The 16,078-nt window shown below is 37.4% G+C and overlaps 1 protein-coding gene across 1 annotated transcript in view; it reads right to left on the bottom strand.

Annotated features, from left to right (window-relative positions):
* Positions 1–5,598, bottom strand: part of LOC136691410 (mucin-22-like) — a 103,771-nt gene extending 98,173 nt beyond the window's left edge. Inside the window, exons 1-7 of the mRNA XM_066663972.1 lie at positions 5,490–5,598; positions 4,586–4,639; positions 4,313–4,366; positions 4,084–4,140; positions 3,431–3,484; positions 3,182–3,238; positions 2,095–2,148 (exon numbers count right to left, since the gene is read on the bottom strand). Of these exons, the coding sequence (XP_066520069.1) occupies positions 2,095–2,148; positions 3,182–3,238; positions 3,431–3,484; positions 4,084–4,140; positions 4,313–4,366; positions 4,586–4,639; positions 5,490–5,556 (397 nt within the window). The 5' untranslated portion in view covers positions 5,557–5,598. The remainder of the gene's footprint in view (positions 1–2,094; positions 2,149–3,181; positions 3,239–3,430; positions 3,485–4,083; positions 4,141–4,312; positions 4,367–4,585; positions 4,640–5,489) is intronic.
* Positions 5,599–16,078: the final 10,480 nt, after the last annotated feature.

The following is a 16,078-nucleotide window of genomic DNA, read 5'->3' as shown; positions in this document are numbered from 1 at the left end:
GTCTACGAGGTTGTCTCAGTGTGTGTGTGTGTGTGTGTGTGTGTGCATGTGCATCTCCAATTTTTAGATTCATAAAAAAGCAGATCTAGTACATACTCAGACTAGTATTGGTGGAAACAGTGTCATTGATTGACCTTGTTGTGAGTAAACCAACATCTTTGTCCATGTGAACATGATCTGTTCTATGACAATTTTAAAAAATACGTTTTATACATACTCTTAGTTTGTCTCAGTGGCTTTGCAGCATTTTTCAGATCAGAATTGAATTTCTCCAAATGACTTGTTCAAACATCATTTAGTTACTTATGCAATTCATAAAGACATTTCTTATTTATTTTGGACAAACAACACATGTTTTTCTTAATCATGCTCGTGATTGTGCACAGCCATCTGTGCTATAATATATTATCAATTGCTTTTTTCATGTTGATCAAAATGGATTAAACTGGTTCTTGGTTGAACAGTTCAATAAACCCCCAAAACATCCAGGCACTAGTCCATTGCAGAAGTCAGTACACTCAGACATGTTGATCCAGTTGTCATGATCTGTGAATCACATTTTGTACATTTCTCCCAGACATTTTTGATGAATGTCTGCTGAACTGATGAGTAGCTCTCAGGTGAATCATGACTTTCACATATAAAGGGGAATGTTTGAAGCTTTAGATCAACCAATGACCAACCAGTTCTCTAAAATAGCTCAGAGGTGCATCTTATGAACCTTCGGTTGCCAAACATATATAGACAGAGCACAACACAGTGTTTAAATTTCCGACAATGGAAGAACAGGGAAATAACCAGTGTCGACAGCCCAAATAAGCAAGGAGCCAGCCACATAATCATGGCACCATGCCTGTAGAGCCTGGATAAGACATTCAAAAAGATTTTTTCCATGCTGCATTGTAAGGGAAGCGCTCTGATGTGATGTAGATGTGAATCTGTGGCCTGACAGACAGGAGTGTCAGGAGGTCTAGGAAGACTCCAGTGTATTTTCCCATGCAGCCCTATATGTACATATCTGCCTTAAGGGTGTTCCCCATGTTTATATTTCTGATTTGTTATATTTGATCCATTTGTGCTAAACAGTTTTGTCTTTCATTTCTGTATCATAACAACACGGTCTGTCACTGATCTACAGGACATACAGTAAACAGCATGAATATGAATCTTGTCCAGTCTGTTTCATTCTCCCACATACAGAAATTTTTGTGAACTGAATTTAATTAAAAAAACACGTTTATTCACTGATGAGATTATAAAAAGATTGAAAAAAAAAAAAGCAGAACCAGTACATACCTGGTATAATACTGGGGGCAACCGTGGAAATGCCTGGGCTTGTTGTCATTATTCCTACAACAATGTCAGAATGAACCAGTAGCGGATGCAGGTCTTTCAAGGAGGGAAGCTCAATTTCGGCCTACATCGTAAAATGTATCCGTTTATTCATACGTAAATTCTACCCTCCGTTCCTTTTCAAGAAAATGATCTGTGACCCTTTCGTACCAACAAGGCGTCTTTTCAATGGCCAGCAGAGCTAGGCTGCTTAAACGGCCTTGGCCCATGTGAAGTGGGTCCGCCTGTGCTCCCACGAATCTTTACACCAAAGGATCGCTGATTCAGCCTCAGACAGATCATCCAATCATCATGCAGAAGCTGAGCGTCTGGGTCAGCCAAGGCCAGCCCACTGCCCCATAGACCCCCAGAGATGCTGAGCGTCCGATGGGCGGGACAAAGCCCAGCATTTATCCAATGACTCGTCTCGTTTCGCTGCACTTCGCTACTTTGCTATTGAACTCTGTGGATGCTCAGCGTCCACACTGTTTAAAGCACTGTGAAACTGCAGGAATGATTGAGAGGAAAGCCACGTCTTTACCAGTGATAAGAAGCTGATTCTGAACAAAAGTTGAGCGCGTTGTAGTGCATATTTATTCAATGACATGTACACACAACAATATATATTTGATCACTTATTTTTTTTTAATTTTAGGGGAAGCTGACCTTCCCTTGCAGTCTTAGAGCAATCGCCTCTGGAATGAACATGTTTGGGTCTATCTCCACATTAGACTGAATAAAGATATAAAACCCAGACCATACCTGTAGTGCTAGTGGTGGCAGCTGTGAAAGTGATGGGGTTTATTGAGTTCACACCTACAACAATGTGAGAAATAACATGACTTTTTAAAATAAAAATAAAAAATTGGATTCATTCATGCATATATTTTAATTTAATTTTATTAACTGATGTGTGTGAACACTTGTTTCTATGCAGAAACTCCCTGGAGCTCTCTGGGGCCAAGCTCATCTCAGATGGTCCAAAAGATGGTGGGAATTTTTGCTGTATTCAGGTGAGCCCATGTTGCAGTTTGTTTTTCAAAGAATGCATTTTTAAGTTCTCTTTGTCAAAGACAAAATGTACCATCCACACTGTTATCAGCAAAACTAGGCATTTGTCATTGTTTGTGTGTCTGTGGGAAGCAGTTGAAACGGAATGGATGACTTGCTTCTGTTGTCTGAGATGATTATTGTTATTTTAGGGAGACATATGCCACCATTAAGGCAATGCCTCAATCTGGGAATTTTGTGGTTGTTTAAGCAAGACAACGTCAGGCTTCCTTAGACACTTGCTCCAACAGTGTGGTTTCTTAAACACAGAGAGCCCATGCTTGCCTGGCCTGCCTGAACACCAGATCTGTCCCCTATGGTACATAAGGAGGAGGAGAACCACACAAATCTCTGACCACTGACTGTTAAACACCTGAGGTTTTGCATGAAGGAAGAAATAGTACATCGTTCACTTGCACAACTGCAACAATTAGCATCCTCAGTGATAAAAAGTGTAATTAACAGGAAACGTAATGTAATCTGTGGCAGCTGTGCCTCTATTCCCAATCTTCTGAAGTGTGATGCAGGCATCTAATACTAACTTTAAATTTACAAAATCCAATCAAGTTGCTGAGATAAATATTGGAAATATTTCCATTGTATTTTCTCATGTTAAAAAGATTCAGGACCAAAAATATTTCATGGTTATGTTTATTAATGCATTATACAAAATGTCCTAACTTTTCAGAAAATTCAGCTTTGTAAAATTGGTTTAATTTACACTGTTTCATTTAATTTAATAGAAAAGTATCTGTGCATCTATCTAATTTAGACAGAAAAAAGTAGGACTAGTACATACCTGTAGCATTGTTGGTGGCAGTTGTGGATGTGGCAGGGCTTACTGAGCTCACACCTACTAAATTGTATAAAAATAATATTTTGTTTTGACATAATAGAAATATTGTTTAATCTATAATTTAATCATTTTAAATTATATAATTTTATATAATAAAAAATAACATGCTTGAATTCTTGTTTCCTCATCCTATAAGTACATCTACCATCTACCTTCTCTAGACACATGAAGGAAAACGAAACCAGTGCATACCTGTACCGTTAGTGGTGAAGGTTGTGGAAGTGATGGGGCTTACTGAGGTCACATCTAAAACAATGGCAAAATGAACATCATTTATAGTGTTTAAGTACAAAATCATTTTGAAAACAATGGGGACAATTTGTACTATTCATTGAAAACATGTACTCAATTATTATTGTAATATTCTTCTCAAACATTTCTTAAAAGTCAGTTTTCAATGTAAGATTGCAAAGAATTTGTTGATCTTTCAGCATCCACTGTATGTAATAATGTGAAAGACTCATGAACTTTAGAGAAGTCTCAGTCAGTGTAGCCCAGAAACCAGTGTTGAATGTGTGAGACTTCGGAGATGGCACTGCTCAGATAGCAGGTAGCTTTATAAACTGCCTTGCTGATGTAATAAATACAGCCACATGGGCTTAAGGGTACTTCAGGAAATGTTCCACTTGCAAAACTACAACAATAGTGTCCTTAGTTTAAATCAAATGAAAGGCAATGTAACCTGTGGTAGATATACTTCAGTTGCACTACTTCTGGAGTGTGTTGCAGGCATCAAGTTCTAACTTTGTTTATGCTTGTAAAATCTAATGAAGTTGCTCAGATGAATATGAGAAATCTGCATCTGCTTTCTTTAAATAGTTACAAAATATAGGACCAGTACATACCTGTAGTGATAGTGGTGCCAGTTATGGATGTGGGGGGGCTTATTGAGCTTGCACTTACTACAATGTGAAACAGAACATGATCGGTCCTGTCATAATTTAAACATTGTTTAATCTATAATTTTCATTTAATGGAACTTGTTTAACAAATATGGCTGAAAACTTGTTTCCTCTGGCTGTATGTGCATCTACCTTCTTTAGACTGATAAAGGAATAGGGAACGAGTACATACCTGTAGTACTAGTGGTGGTAGTGGTGGCAGTGACAGGGATTATTGTGCTCAAAGCTAAAATGATCAAAGTAACATGATCTGTTATACTGTAATGTAAATATTACTTTGTTCTCTTAAACTGGGATTATGCACATTAAGAAGTGAGTAAAGTTGAAGAGTATGATCACAACTGAAATTTAGAAAAAAGAAATATGTGTTTACCTCAGTGTCTGGACATCTGCCTATTTTAGATTTAAATGGATAAATAAATATCAAGCAAAATAGAGTGCATACCTGTAGTGTCAGAGCTGGTAGCATTCAGAGTGACAGGGCTCACTGTGGTCAAACCTAGAAAATGTCAAAATGTGTTATTATACTGTGATAGTTTGCAATAAAGTGCACCCTTAAAAGATAATGGTTGTGTTTTCCATTTTTCTCATTTGAACATCACTACAAGTGGTGTCAGAAGTGGGATCCCATCCCCTACTAGTCCAGCAGGGAATTGCTGCTAGGCTGGAATCAGTAGGAAAGAAATATTCTTGTATGTTAAGAAAATAGAGGGAGAAGTTGGCAGCTGAGGGATGCTCGGGTCTTTGTAGAGTGACCATCATTGAGCCATCACCATCAAATGGTGCCATCAAGAGTGATGACTAAATGACCTGGTGACAGCTGCATTCCATCCACATTTTCTCTTAATCTCTTTTAGCTATATTCAGAATCCAGAGGCGATTACCCTAAGACTGCAAGGGAAGCTCAGCTTCCCCTAAAATTAAAAAAAAATAAGTGATCAAATATATACTGTTGTGTGTACATGTCATTGAATAAATATGCATTACAACGCACTCAACTATTTTTCAGAATCAGCTTCTTATCACTGGTAAAGACGCGGCTTTCCTCTCAATCATTCCCACAGCTTCACAGTGCTTTAAACAGTGTGGACGCTGAGCTCAGCTTCTGCATGATGATTGGATGACCTGTCTGAGGCTGAATCCCTTTTTTATTGACAGCGAAATGAGCGAATCAGCGATCCTTTGGTGTAAAGATCCGTGGGATCATTAAATTTTCCTTCTGTTCTGAGTTGAACCGGAGACTTTCTTAATCCTCTTAGCGGCATTTTCTTTGTTAAAAACGACTAGCCACAAATCAAGCTTCTATTTCTGGTGGGGTATTTTGTAGCTGCTTGTGTTTGGAGACTGACCTCTATCACTCTTTCTGACTTCTATTGCAGTTTCTGTCCAGCGGGTGCTGCTGAGCCCCTCCACCATCACAAATCACTCACAGGCGGACCCACTTCACATGGGCCAAGGCCATTTAAGCAGCCTAGCTCTGCTGGCCATTGAGAGGACACTAGTCAAGTCCCTGGAAAAGTCGCCTTGTTGGTACGACAGGGTCACAGATCATTTCCTTGAAAAGGAACGGAGGGTAGAATTTACGTATAAATAATCCGACAGATTTTATGATGTAGGCCAAAATTGAGCTTCCCCTCCTTGAAAGACCAGCATCTGCCACTGTCAGAATCAGAAACTAGTCCTTGATGTCTTATTTAATAGACTATTGCAGCTTAGTGCTTGTCCCCAACCAAATTTATTTTCTGTGTTTTAGCTTGGTGGACTTAAATATCTTTTCAGCTTCAGTTGTTGGAATGGTGTTATTGATTGCAATATCCAAGTGTAAAGAAAGTGATCTTAATATCTCTCTATTTTTTTTTAATAATTATAGACCAGATGGAGAGATGGTGGAGAATTTTCCTCAGAGCAGACACCTCACCCATATTTTAGTGGAGATCAGTCTCATAGTGGGTACAAATTTACGGAAATATCAACACATCAGTTTTTCTGCAACTGAATTCAAAATAAAACTGAGCACCAAAAAAAAAAAAAAACCTTGCTTAGTTCTGATGCATTACAGTAAATAACTTTGATTTTGTTCTGGACGCAAGTGTCTTAACCCTTGTCAAAAATGACAGCATATTATATAATTGTCATTTTGTCACGCCCTCGTCTCTTCAAGTCTGTTTTCCCCCGGCCATGTGCTCCTTTAGCACATGGCTATGTTTGTTTATGTTCTTGTCCCGCCTTTGTTCCGCCTTCTCGTCTGTGTCATTTGTTAACCTGCCCCCTCGTTAGATGTCCAGGTGTATCGTGTCTGTGTTCAGTATTTAAGTCCCCTTCCTGCACTTCCTGTTTGTTGGTCATTTGTTCTTTTGTTCTTTGTATTGTATCAAGTCTGTCGTGTTCTCTAGTCGGTCCATCTCTGCAAGTTCGTCCGTTATTATTTTCCACGTCGTTGTTTCATTTCCTCTGTCATTTGGTTCTTTAGTCTGTCTGTCCCGTTTACCCTGTTTAGCTTCCCGTGTCCCATTTAGCCTGCTTGGGTTCCCGTTTCTGTTCTTTCTGTTAAAGTCTCTTTGTTTTGTTATTTTCCTTTAAATAAAGTTTATCTGTGCTTTAGCGTGTGCGTCCGTTCCGTCAGTCCGCCCCTTGTTCCTGACACATTTTGAAATCAGTACTAATATGTAAATTTATTTATATCATGTATATACTGATTGTACCAGTCATATGTTATTTCTGCCACTCTTCTAAAACAACTGAAATATTTTTTATGAGCTGCATGCCTCAACTCTAAAACTCATTAAAATTTGCTTTTATTATAAATAAATTATAAAATAAAAGTCATTAATATAAAAAACAATCAGACCACGTCAAAGTAATCAATAATCAATATTTTGCAGTAGCACAAATATACCAGTATATAGTATTACAAATTACAATACTTACAAATGATAAGATTAAGACTTTAAACATCCATCCATCCATCCATTATCTGTAACCGCTTATCCAATTTAGGGTCGTGGGGGGTCCAGAGCCTACCTGGAATCATCGGGCGCAAGGCGGGAATTTACCCTGGAGGGGACGCCAGTCCTTCACAGGGCAACACAGACACACACACACACACACGGACACTTTCGAGTCGCCAATCCACCTGCAACGTGTGTTTTTGGACTGTGGGAGGAAACCCACGCGGACAACACACCAACTCCTCACAGACAGTCACCCGGAGCTGGAATCGAACCCACAACCTCCAGGCCCCTGGAGCTGTGTGACTGCGACACTACCTGCTGCGCCACCGTGCCGCCCTAGACTTTAAACATTAAACATATAAATATATTTTATTTTTGCAGAAATAACATATGACTAATTCACTCATTAAGTGTAACTTACTGTAATTTAAGTTACCTATAAGTAAAGATTTAGTACAATTTAGTCGTTCCAAAGTAGTACACTTTTAGTACACTCTCTTATTCCACAAGAGATACCTCATCTTAAGTATTTTCCAGAGGATCGGCCTCTTCAAGAATTTGAGGAATTAACTATCAACAGGTGACATTTGGATACATTTGAATGATGACATTTGAATACTCATGAAACTTCTAAAACTCCCAGCAAAGCTTGTAAATCAAGTGATCTGATTTCCCTGGACACAAGAGGGATTGTTTACTAAAGAATTTAGAGGATAATTATTATCGACAAAGAACATTTGAACATCAATTCCCTCTGGGATGACATGATGTAAAAAAATGTTTAGTGTCATTTGAATATTAATGAATTTTGTAATACTCCCAATAGCTTTTAAATACAGTAAATGCAAAGAAAATGCGAACAAATGATTAATTAACAGCATAAAGCCCAATGATAAGAAAAAAGACAGGACAGTACTATTTGAGTTTAATTACCTTTTCCAACTGTTGTTTTCAGGAAAAAAAGAATGAAGATTCATTAAACTGTTGTAAATAGATCTATAATTTTAGATCTGTAAAACTTTAAAACCAGTTTTGAAAAAAAAAAAACATACTTATCATTAACAGGATTGCCACTGTCTTCAGGGTCACCCCGGACGATAGAGCCGAGCTTGTCATTGTCAGATTGACTTAATAAAGACTTTTAATGCATGCACATCTGTAAAGGAACAAAACAGAGACTTACTTTAGCTCATTTGCCAATGTCTGTGCTGATATCACTGTAATACAATCTTATAACTGTAGATCACCAGCCTCAGAAAAAAGTGAACACTGCACAGTTCAGCTTCAAACTAAAACATTTCACATGCAACCTTTAAAAGTTCCAATGTCTGCAACCTCCCAAACCTGCTTTTCAGATAATGATTTCCTTGTAGTCCATGTGCAAGCTGCATGACATTTAGTCTCTGTCTTGCAGGCATTTGGTCTGTGGCTGTCCAAAAGTGTCTGTAGGTGTGAGAGTGTGGTGAATTTTCTAGGGTGTGCTCCTGCCTTGTGCCCAAAGATTGCTGGTAATTAATGAAATGTATAAGTGCATGGATTTAAATATAATTTCCTGTTTTATACAAATATTAATCATTATTACCAGGAGAGCCATACTCCATCTGCAATATTCACATTATATGATTATTTTTAATGCAAAGTCCAGCAAACACAAGACACACACAAAAAAAAAAAACATCAAAACAAACAAGAGCAATGAGAAACTAGACAAACCTAATGTAGCCACCATTAGTCATATAGCCACAGAGGTGTTTCTGGAATTTCAAAAACAGGAAATGCCCAAAATACATACCCTTGTCATTGGAAGGTCTGGAGAAGCTTTAGTGCTTCATATTAATGTCTTTGTTTATAATAATAAAAAATAATAACAACTATAATTTTTTTTTATCTTTTCAGTTTCAGGCAGTGTGTGTATGATCAGGGAAAGCCCGTTATATTCTGTTCATACAACGCTACAAAACTGAAGCACCGTGTTGAAATGAAATTAAAGCAACTCATTTACCAGAAAGCAACAAGATAACATTTAGGTTTTTGAACATTTCTAAAACCAAATACCTTAACATTCTCTCAGCCAAGTAATCTACAGTCTAAGTTCAGTACTGTGTAGTGGTTGTTTTTTGTACTTCACTCTGTTTCCACTTTATTGAATTAAATTCACTTGCACATGAATTCTCACCACTCACATTGTCAGCTGTTACACTAATTCATGTTGTAATACATTTTGAGTCATAAAATGGTATGATTATCTGATGTATTAAGATCCTTTGGTTACTAAGGTTAGATTAAGGCTTATCCGAACTTTCAGACATACTAAAATAATGTAATTAGTAGGAAGAATGATAATTACAATTACACATTTCAATTGTTTAATAAATACCAGGAAAAGAATATAGAGACATCCCAGAATTGAAGTTAAAACATCAACACATGGGATAAAACATGTTTTCTATGTTGAAAATGTACTACCTGTAAAACCTGATTACCTCCTGTAATGGCGATAGCAAGTTGGCCTACGAGGAACGCCCAGGGACATTCAAATGACTCAAGAATCCTGAGAGTCAGAATGGAGAAACCACCACTTAACCACAGTATTATAATGTAGTCTGTAGAGTTTGTGTAATATCAAGCCTAAACAGAAAGTTTATAGTATTTAGAATTTGGAATAAAGACAAATTATGACAATTATGGCATATTTTTGTTGAATACAGCAGCCCTCCTTCACACTACGTACAAATTTCATGATGACTAGAGCATCTAAAGATCTAAAGTTACTTAAAATAAAATAATTTTACCTTGATTTCCATTGAAACTTAAAAAGGTTTTTCCTGCTCATATAAAGCTATTTTGGAGATACATATTTTTGATTGGACAGTGATATATAAAATGTGAAACGGTCTCTGTTGGAACAAACCCCACATTCAAGATAGTATATTTATAGGTATGTAACTTAGATATGGAGAGAACACACAAATCCTTTCACAGACAGTTGGGAATTTAACCCAGGATCACAAGGTTCCAAAGCTTTGTTTTAAAATTGTGTTGAAAAACTCCAAAAAATTAAGATACTTGTACAAATACATAAATCTATGCATTAACACAATGAACAAACTAAACCTTACTATACATTAAAAGTGTTTTAAGTTTACTGTCATTTTTGTCTTATCCAATCAAACAAGTCAAGTATTTTGTATCATACCGTGTCTGAATAGCTGAAGTACCCCACTTTATCCCATGTTGCAACAAAGACCAAAGAGGCAGTGAAATTAATGCCTGGATAGTACTGGTTGATGTCCTTTGTGGCTCGTGAGAGCACACTGCTGTTATTGTACTGCTTGTATGAGATAATACCATGTCCAGTGGTATTATTGATATCTTTTCCATTATTTGCAGTGAACAGAGTAGGTTTAGGGCTGTACCATGGTTGATCAACGGTCAATAATCCATTGTTGTTTACCTGAAAATAAAACCAATAAGGCATGATAAATGATCTAAAAAAGTTATAAGGTTTCCATACACTGTAAAAAAAAATCTGTTAAATTTACGGTGAAATACTGGCAGCTGTGATTGCCAGAACTTCACCGTAAAAAAAATGTTGACAATGTAAATAACATTACGGTATCTTTTCTGGCAATTGTAATTTTCAACAGTTTAAAACTGTTGTTTAATTACAGAAAATTACTGTGAATTTTAAAAATTATATTGAACCTGTTTACAGTACTATGCTGTAAAATTAACAGCTATTTTTATGAACCTGTTTACGGTGAACAATTAAAAAACAACAGTTTTACTGTAAAATATTACATCCCATTTCCATGATAAACACATTACAACCATGATTATTTTACAGTATTTTATTGTAGATTTCAACTTTACAGTAAATTACCGGCAGCTGTGGTTGCCAGAATATCCTTGCAAAAAATACGGCATTACACATTAGGCTTTACACTTTTTTGCCATGGGTTTTACAATTACTAATTGAAGTTACAAAGGCAAAACAAGTTAGATATAAACCAAGGTACAGACTATTATTGAGGCATTTGCATTAGTACATTCTCAGTGTAAAACAGATCCAACAGTGTAGAACAGATCCAATAACTTGCCCAGTATACATACAAAGCAGTGGTGAGATCATGTGTGTCCAAACATATGCACTAATCCATGGTGGAATGAAGAAACATTATGAAAAGTGTCCACTTGCCTTAGTTCATCAAAAGTAATGTCACTGAGTCCAAATGTGGCATTTAACATGGGACAGAGTCTTACACAGACGTGTTCAAATAACTGTAAATAAAAGCGTTTATTGCCACCAGTTCTGCTTGAAGACTCACATCTCAGGCATTTGCTGCAGACTGACATGATCCTCTCTGCAGCCCAAAAGCAAAAACAACATTAATAATATTAGAATTAATAATAATAAACATAATAACAATAACAACTTTTTATATTGCACTTACACAGTTGCAGAGTGCTTCTCAAAAGAAAAAGAAAAATACAAAACATTAAATAAATGAAACAAGACAACATTAAATTGTTAACAAACAGTATGTTAAAATGAATTGTAAATAATAAATAAACAAACAAACAAGAGAGCAAGACACGTTACAATAAAGATTTCATGAGCCACCTAAAACAATGAATAGACAGAGAAAATGAAGGAGACTGAAGGAGCTCAGTCTCTGCTGTCTCCAGCCCATAAACAAACTCCATTGTATCTTCTGAACCAGATTATCAGACCAATAGAACATACATAAATCAAGCACAGCTGCACAAGTTCGTCACTATGACAAAAATCACCTGACCTGTCTCCAGCCTGCTGTGACAGCAATCACTCCCCATAAGGAATAAAATACCTAAATCCTAATAGTTAATAAAATCACTAATAATAAAAGATCTATTAAACAGTTATCAAAACATCTGAAGAAAGGGACTAGAATGGGTGAAATTGAAATCACATTAGGTTATATAATTGTGACCGTGTTTAGCATCAGCAACTGCATACGCTGTTTGAACATGAAATGGCTACACAGTCTACAAAAAGAGATTAACCCAAAGCCTTCTGTCATTAAATTAATGTACACTGAACTGCACAACCAACTACCAATTTTTATGGATGTGATGTCCATGTCAAGAAAAATCTTAATACCTGAAACAAAAGTAATAAAAGACAAGGAGATGCATTGTTCTAAGAAAAAAAAACATACCACATATTGTTATTGTAGCGGGCAAGGTTCAGTTCTGGCATGGGCACTTTGCATATCATCACCTCTCTTCACTGTGTTTGTCTCTCTACCACAGCTGTCAAAAAATAGGAAAAATGGCAAACAAATCATCTTCTAAAGTATCAAACAACAAAAGCTTGATTTTAAATGAATTAGAATATCACCATTTTCCTGGGTGTCACAAAGGCCAGCACATTGTTCCTTCCACAACCACTCATAGGAGCTGGAATGCAATGCCTGAAAGGTGGCAGGAATGAAAAATTTAAACTGCAACAATCGTTATAAAAACAATTTATAAACCCGAACTGTGTACAGATAACTATGACAATGCAGTCATGACACGATAAAACATTTGTTATATATATGTAGTTTTCTTACCTTGAAGATGCCTATCTTAGCAATACTAGCAGCCTTCATTCTAACTCTGGAGATTCATTAAAGCAATCAAATAAAGGATCAAATGTTCTCCAAAAAATTTTTATTAACTCAAATGCATAAACAACCATCAAGCTCTACAGTCTCCCTGCTAGTAACATGCATATATATTGCAAACCAGGATCCAAAAATTTGAATACCTTTAAGTGATGCAGGACGTTAAAGAAGCACATTGCTGTTTGCCATTTCCAGAATTATGCAATCGAAACGGGTCTTCCCTTCAAATTGTAAGACGTAACTGAAAAAACAGCCAAACAACAATAAAAAAATAAATAAATTATTTTGCCTTGACTTTACTGAAGAAAAAAGAGTCAAAGGCAGGATGTGGTGTTCTAAGACGTGAACATAATCGCGCGTCGAGAGAACAGAGTCCGTTAAAATCAATAAACGAGGCCAATAGCCGAGGCCAAAGCCTCTCCTAACTTCTTTGCAATAGACCTACTTTGGGCAGCGGAGGAATTCCTGTTTCGCTGTTTCGACTCATTTATTCACTTCACCGCCTCTCGTTTTTGTTCAAGTGGGGAAAAATATCACCACGTAAACACACAGAATCACAAAAAAATGCATCAAGCCCAGCGGGCTACACTGTTCTGATGACTGGCTCAAAAAAATTTCATACGTTTTGCGTTCCCTCGCAAATACTTTGTGGGCTCCGTATGGTACAGTACTGTGCTTACTGTTGATTGTGTGCTTGCTGTGTGTGTCAGGTGAACTATGGAGCAGCTCGCTGAATTTTACTTTGATCTTGGACTGAAATATAAAGACATTGCATCTCTTCTCAGCGGTAAACATGGATATGTTATTGGGGAGCGCCAACTGAAACGTTTGTTGCGGTCTATGGGATTTTCTAGAAGGAAGGATTACTCTAATCGACATAGTGTTATTACTTTCGTTCAGTCGCAACTGCAGAGCTCGGGACAACTCCATGGATACCGATGGATGTATGCTAAATGTAGATTAAATGGGCTTCGAGTGAGAAAGGAGGATGTCCGTTTGATTCTCAAGGAGTTAAACCCCAGAGGGGTCGCACTCAGAAGAGCAAAGAGGCTGTGCAGATGGAATTATTTTTCAAAAGGACCAAACTTCATCTGGCATTATGGAATTTGCATCAATGGATGTATAGATGGGTTTTCCAGGAAAATAATCTGGCTGAATGCTTATACTACCAGTAGCGACCCAAGGTTGTTTGGAGGCTATTACATCCAAGCAATTCAGCGTTTGGGGGGCTGCCCAGAAATCGTGAGAGGAGACTGTGGGACAGAAAATGGACACGTACGTGATTTTCAATTTTTCCTCAGAAGGAATCACCATGGAAGCATAGAGAGCTATCTGGATGGAGCAAGCACAGCCAACCAGAGAATAGAAAGCTGGTGGGGCTTCTTAAGGAAAGAATGCATGCCGTTTTGGATAGCTCTCTTTGCTGACCTCAAGGAAAGGGGGCTCTTTAATGGAGAATTTCTGGACAAAAGCCTTCTTCAGTTCTCCTGCATGGGCCTCATACAGGTGAGTTGATGAATTAGCTATTTGATGGGTGTTGATTTGATAAGTGCTAAGATGGTGTTTGATTAAAGAGGCTGAACAGTTTATACAGACTAAACCATATCCTAATCTGTTAAACATAGTATAAATTCATTAATTCATTCCTTCATTCATTCATTATCTGTAACCACTTATCCAGTTCAGGGTCACGGTGGGTCCGGAGCCTAGGGGACGCCAGTCTTTTACAGGGGTTGTTAAGCTGGTTATTTTTTTTTATTATTTATTTTAGCAAGGCTATAAATAAACAACAAAATATGTCTAATTGTTTGTGGACACCCCTTTTAATGAATACATTCAGCTACTTTAACTTGCACAAATTGCTGACAAAGATGTGCCAATGTACACAACTTGTCTAGTCCCTGTACAGAAGTATTGGCAATAGAATAAGACTCTCAGGAGCAGATAAACACAAACCTGTTGTCACCATAAATAAAGCCATATGGGAACTAGAAGCGTATAAAGCCCCCAGCATTGAGTTCTGGAAATGTGTTTTCTGGAATGATGGTGTCCCACCCAGTACTTTTGGGATGAGTTGGGGAGTTGTGGATGAGGCAGGGTGCTGAAAATCCAACATCCTTATTTTACTGCATTGCTTCAAATCATTGTTCCAGTAGACAACCTTCTCTGTTCAGTAGACAGTTACTTCAACAAAAGCAGAGAGGCAGAGTCTTTCAGAACTAAAAATGGGGACTAATATATATATATATATATATATATAATAAAGCTGAATAATAAATATACAGGTTATGGAGTGACTGGAAGGACAGTCCACATTCTACATGTCTCCTTTAGTAAGGAGTCCAGGAGCTAAATTAATCCAGACCTGTTACCCACTGAAAACAATTATAACAGACACCCAAACTGTTAAGCACCTGAAATCCTAGCAAGAATGGGAAAATTGTTATTTCACAACTACAGAACTTGGTCTTCTCAGTTCCCAAGCATACAGCGTTTTGGGATAAAACACAAAATGATGCAGCACAGTGGTAAATATGCTCTCATACCAAATTTTCTGTAACCCTAAGCTGGCATCAAATTCAAAATAGGTGAATGATTTGCACAGCATCCCCACATTTCTGGAGATGGTGTTTGTCATTACCGTATATTTAAGTTATATTTAAATTTAATAAATGTGCAAAGTTGGCGGCACGTCCTGGAGGTTGTATGTTTGAGTCCCGCTCTGGGTGACTGTCTGTGAGGAGTGTGGTGTGTTCTACCTGTGTCTGCGTGGGTTTCCTCCCACGCTCCAGAAACACACAACGTTAGGTGGATTGGTGACTCAAAAGTGTCCATAAGTGTGAGTGTGTGTGTGTGTCGCCCTGTGAAAGACTGGCACCACTTCCAGGGTGTGTTCCTTCCTTGCGCCCAGTGATTCCGGGTAGACTCCAGAACCACCGTATCCCTGAAGTGGATAAGGAGTTACAGACAATGAATGAATGAATGAATAGGCAAAGTTGGCACTAGAGATGTTTGTACGTTATGTTTATTGGTAAAAGTATATGTGTCTAATAATTGTACTTTGTATTTTAAACATTGTAGTAATAGGGACATTGTTAGGGATTGTAATACTGAAATTAATTTTGGTGTTTTCTGGTACATCTTTTAAAACCTTTTTTCTAGGATGAGCTGGATGACACTGCAGACGTGTGGGATTCACACACCATCAAAGAATGACAGTGTTCCTAGTGGCCGGCCAAACACAATGTATGGACTGCCAGAACTGTATGGAACCAGAGACTTTCTTCATTCAGCTGAATGAGGACATTCATACATGCAAAATTGAATGTACATTTC

The sequence above is a fragment of the Hoplias malabaricus genome, chromosome 3 (assembly GCF_029633855.1).
Source record: "Hoplias malabaricus isolate fHopMal1 chromosome 3, fHopMal1.hap1, whole genome shotgun sequence".
Taxonomy (NCBI): domain Eukaryota; kingdom Metazoa; phylum Chordata; class Actinopteri; order Characiformes; family Erythrinidae; genus Hoplias; species Hoplias malabaricus.
This window is presented reverse-complemented; position numbering and strand designations above follow the sequence as displayed.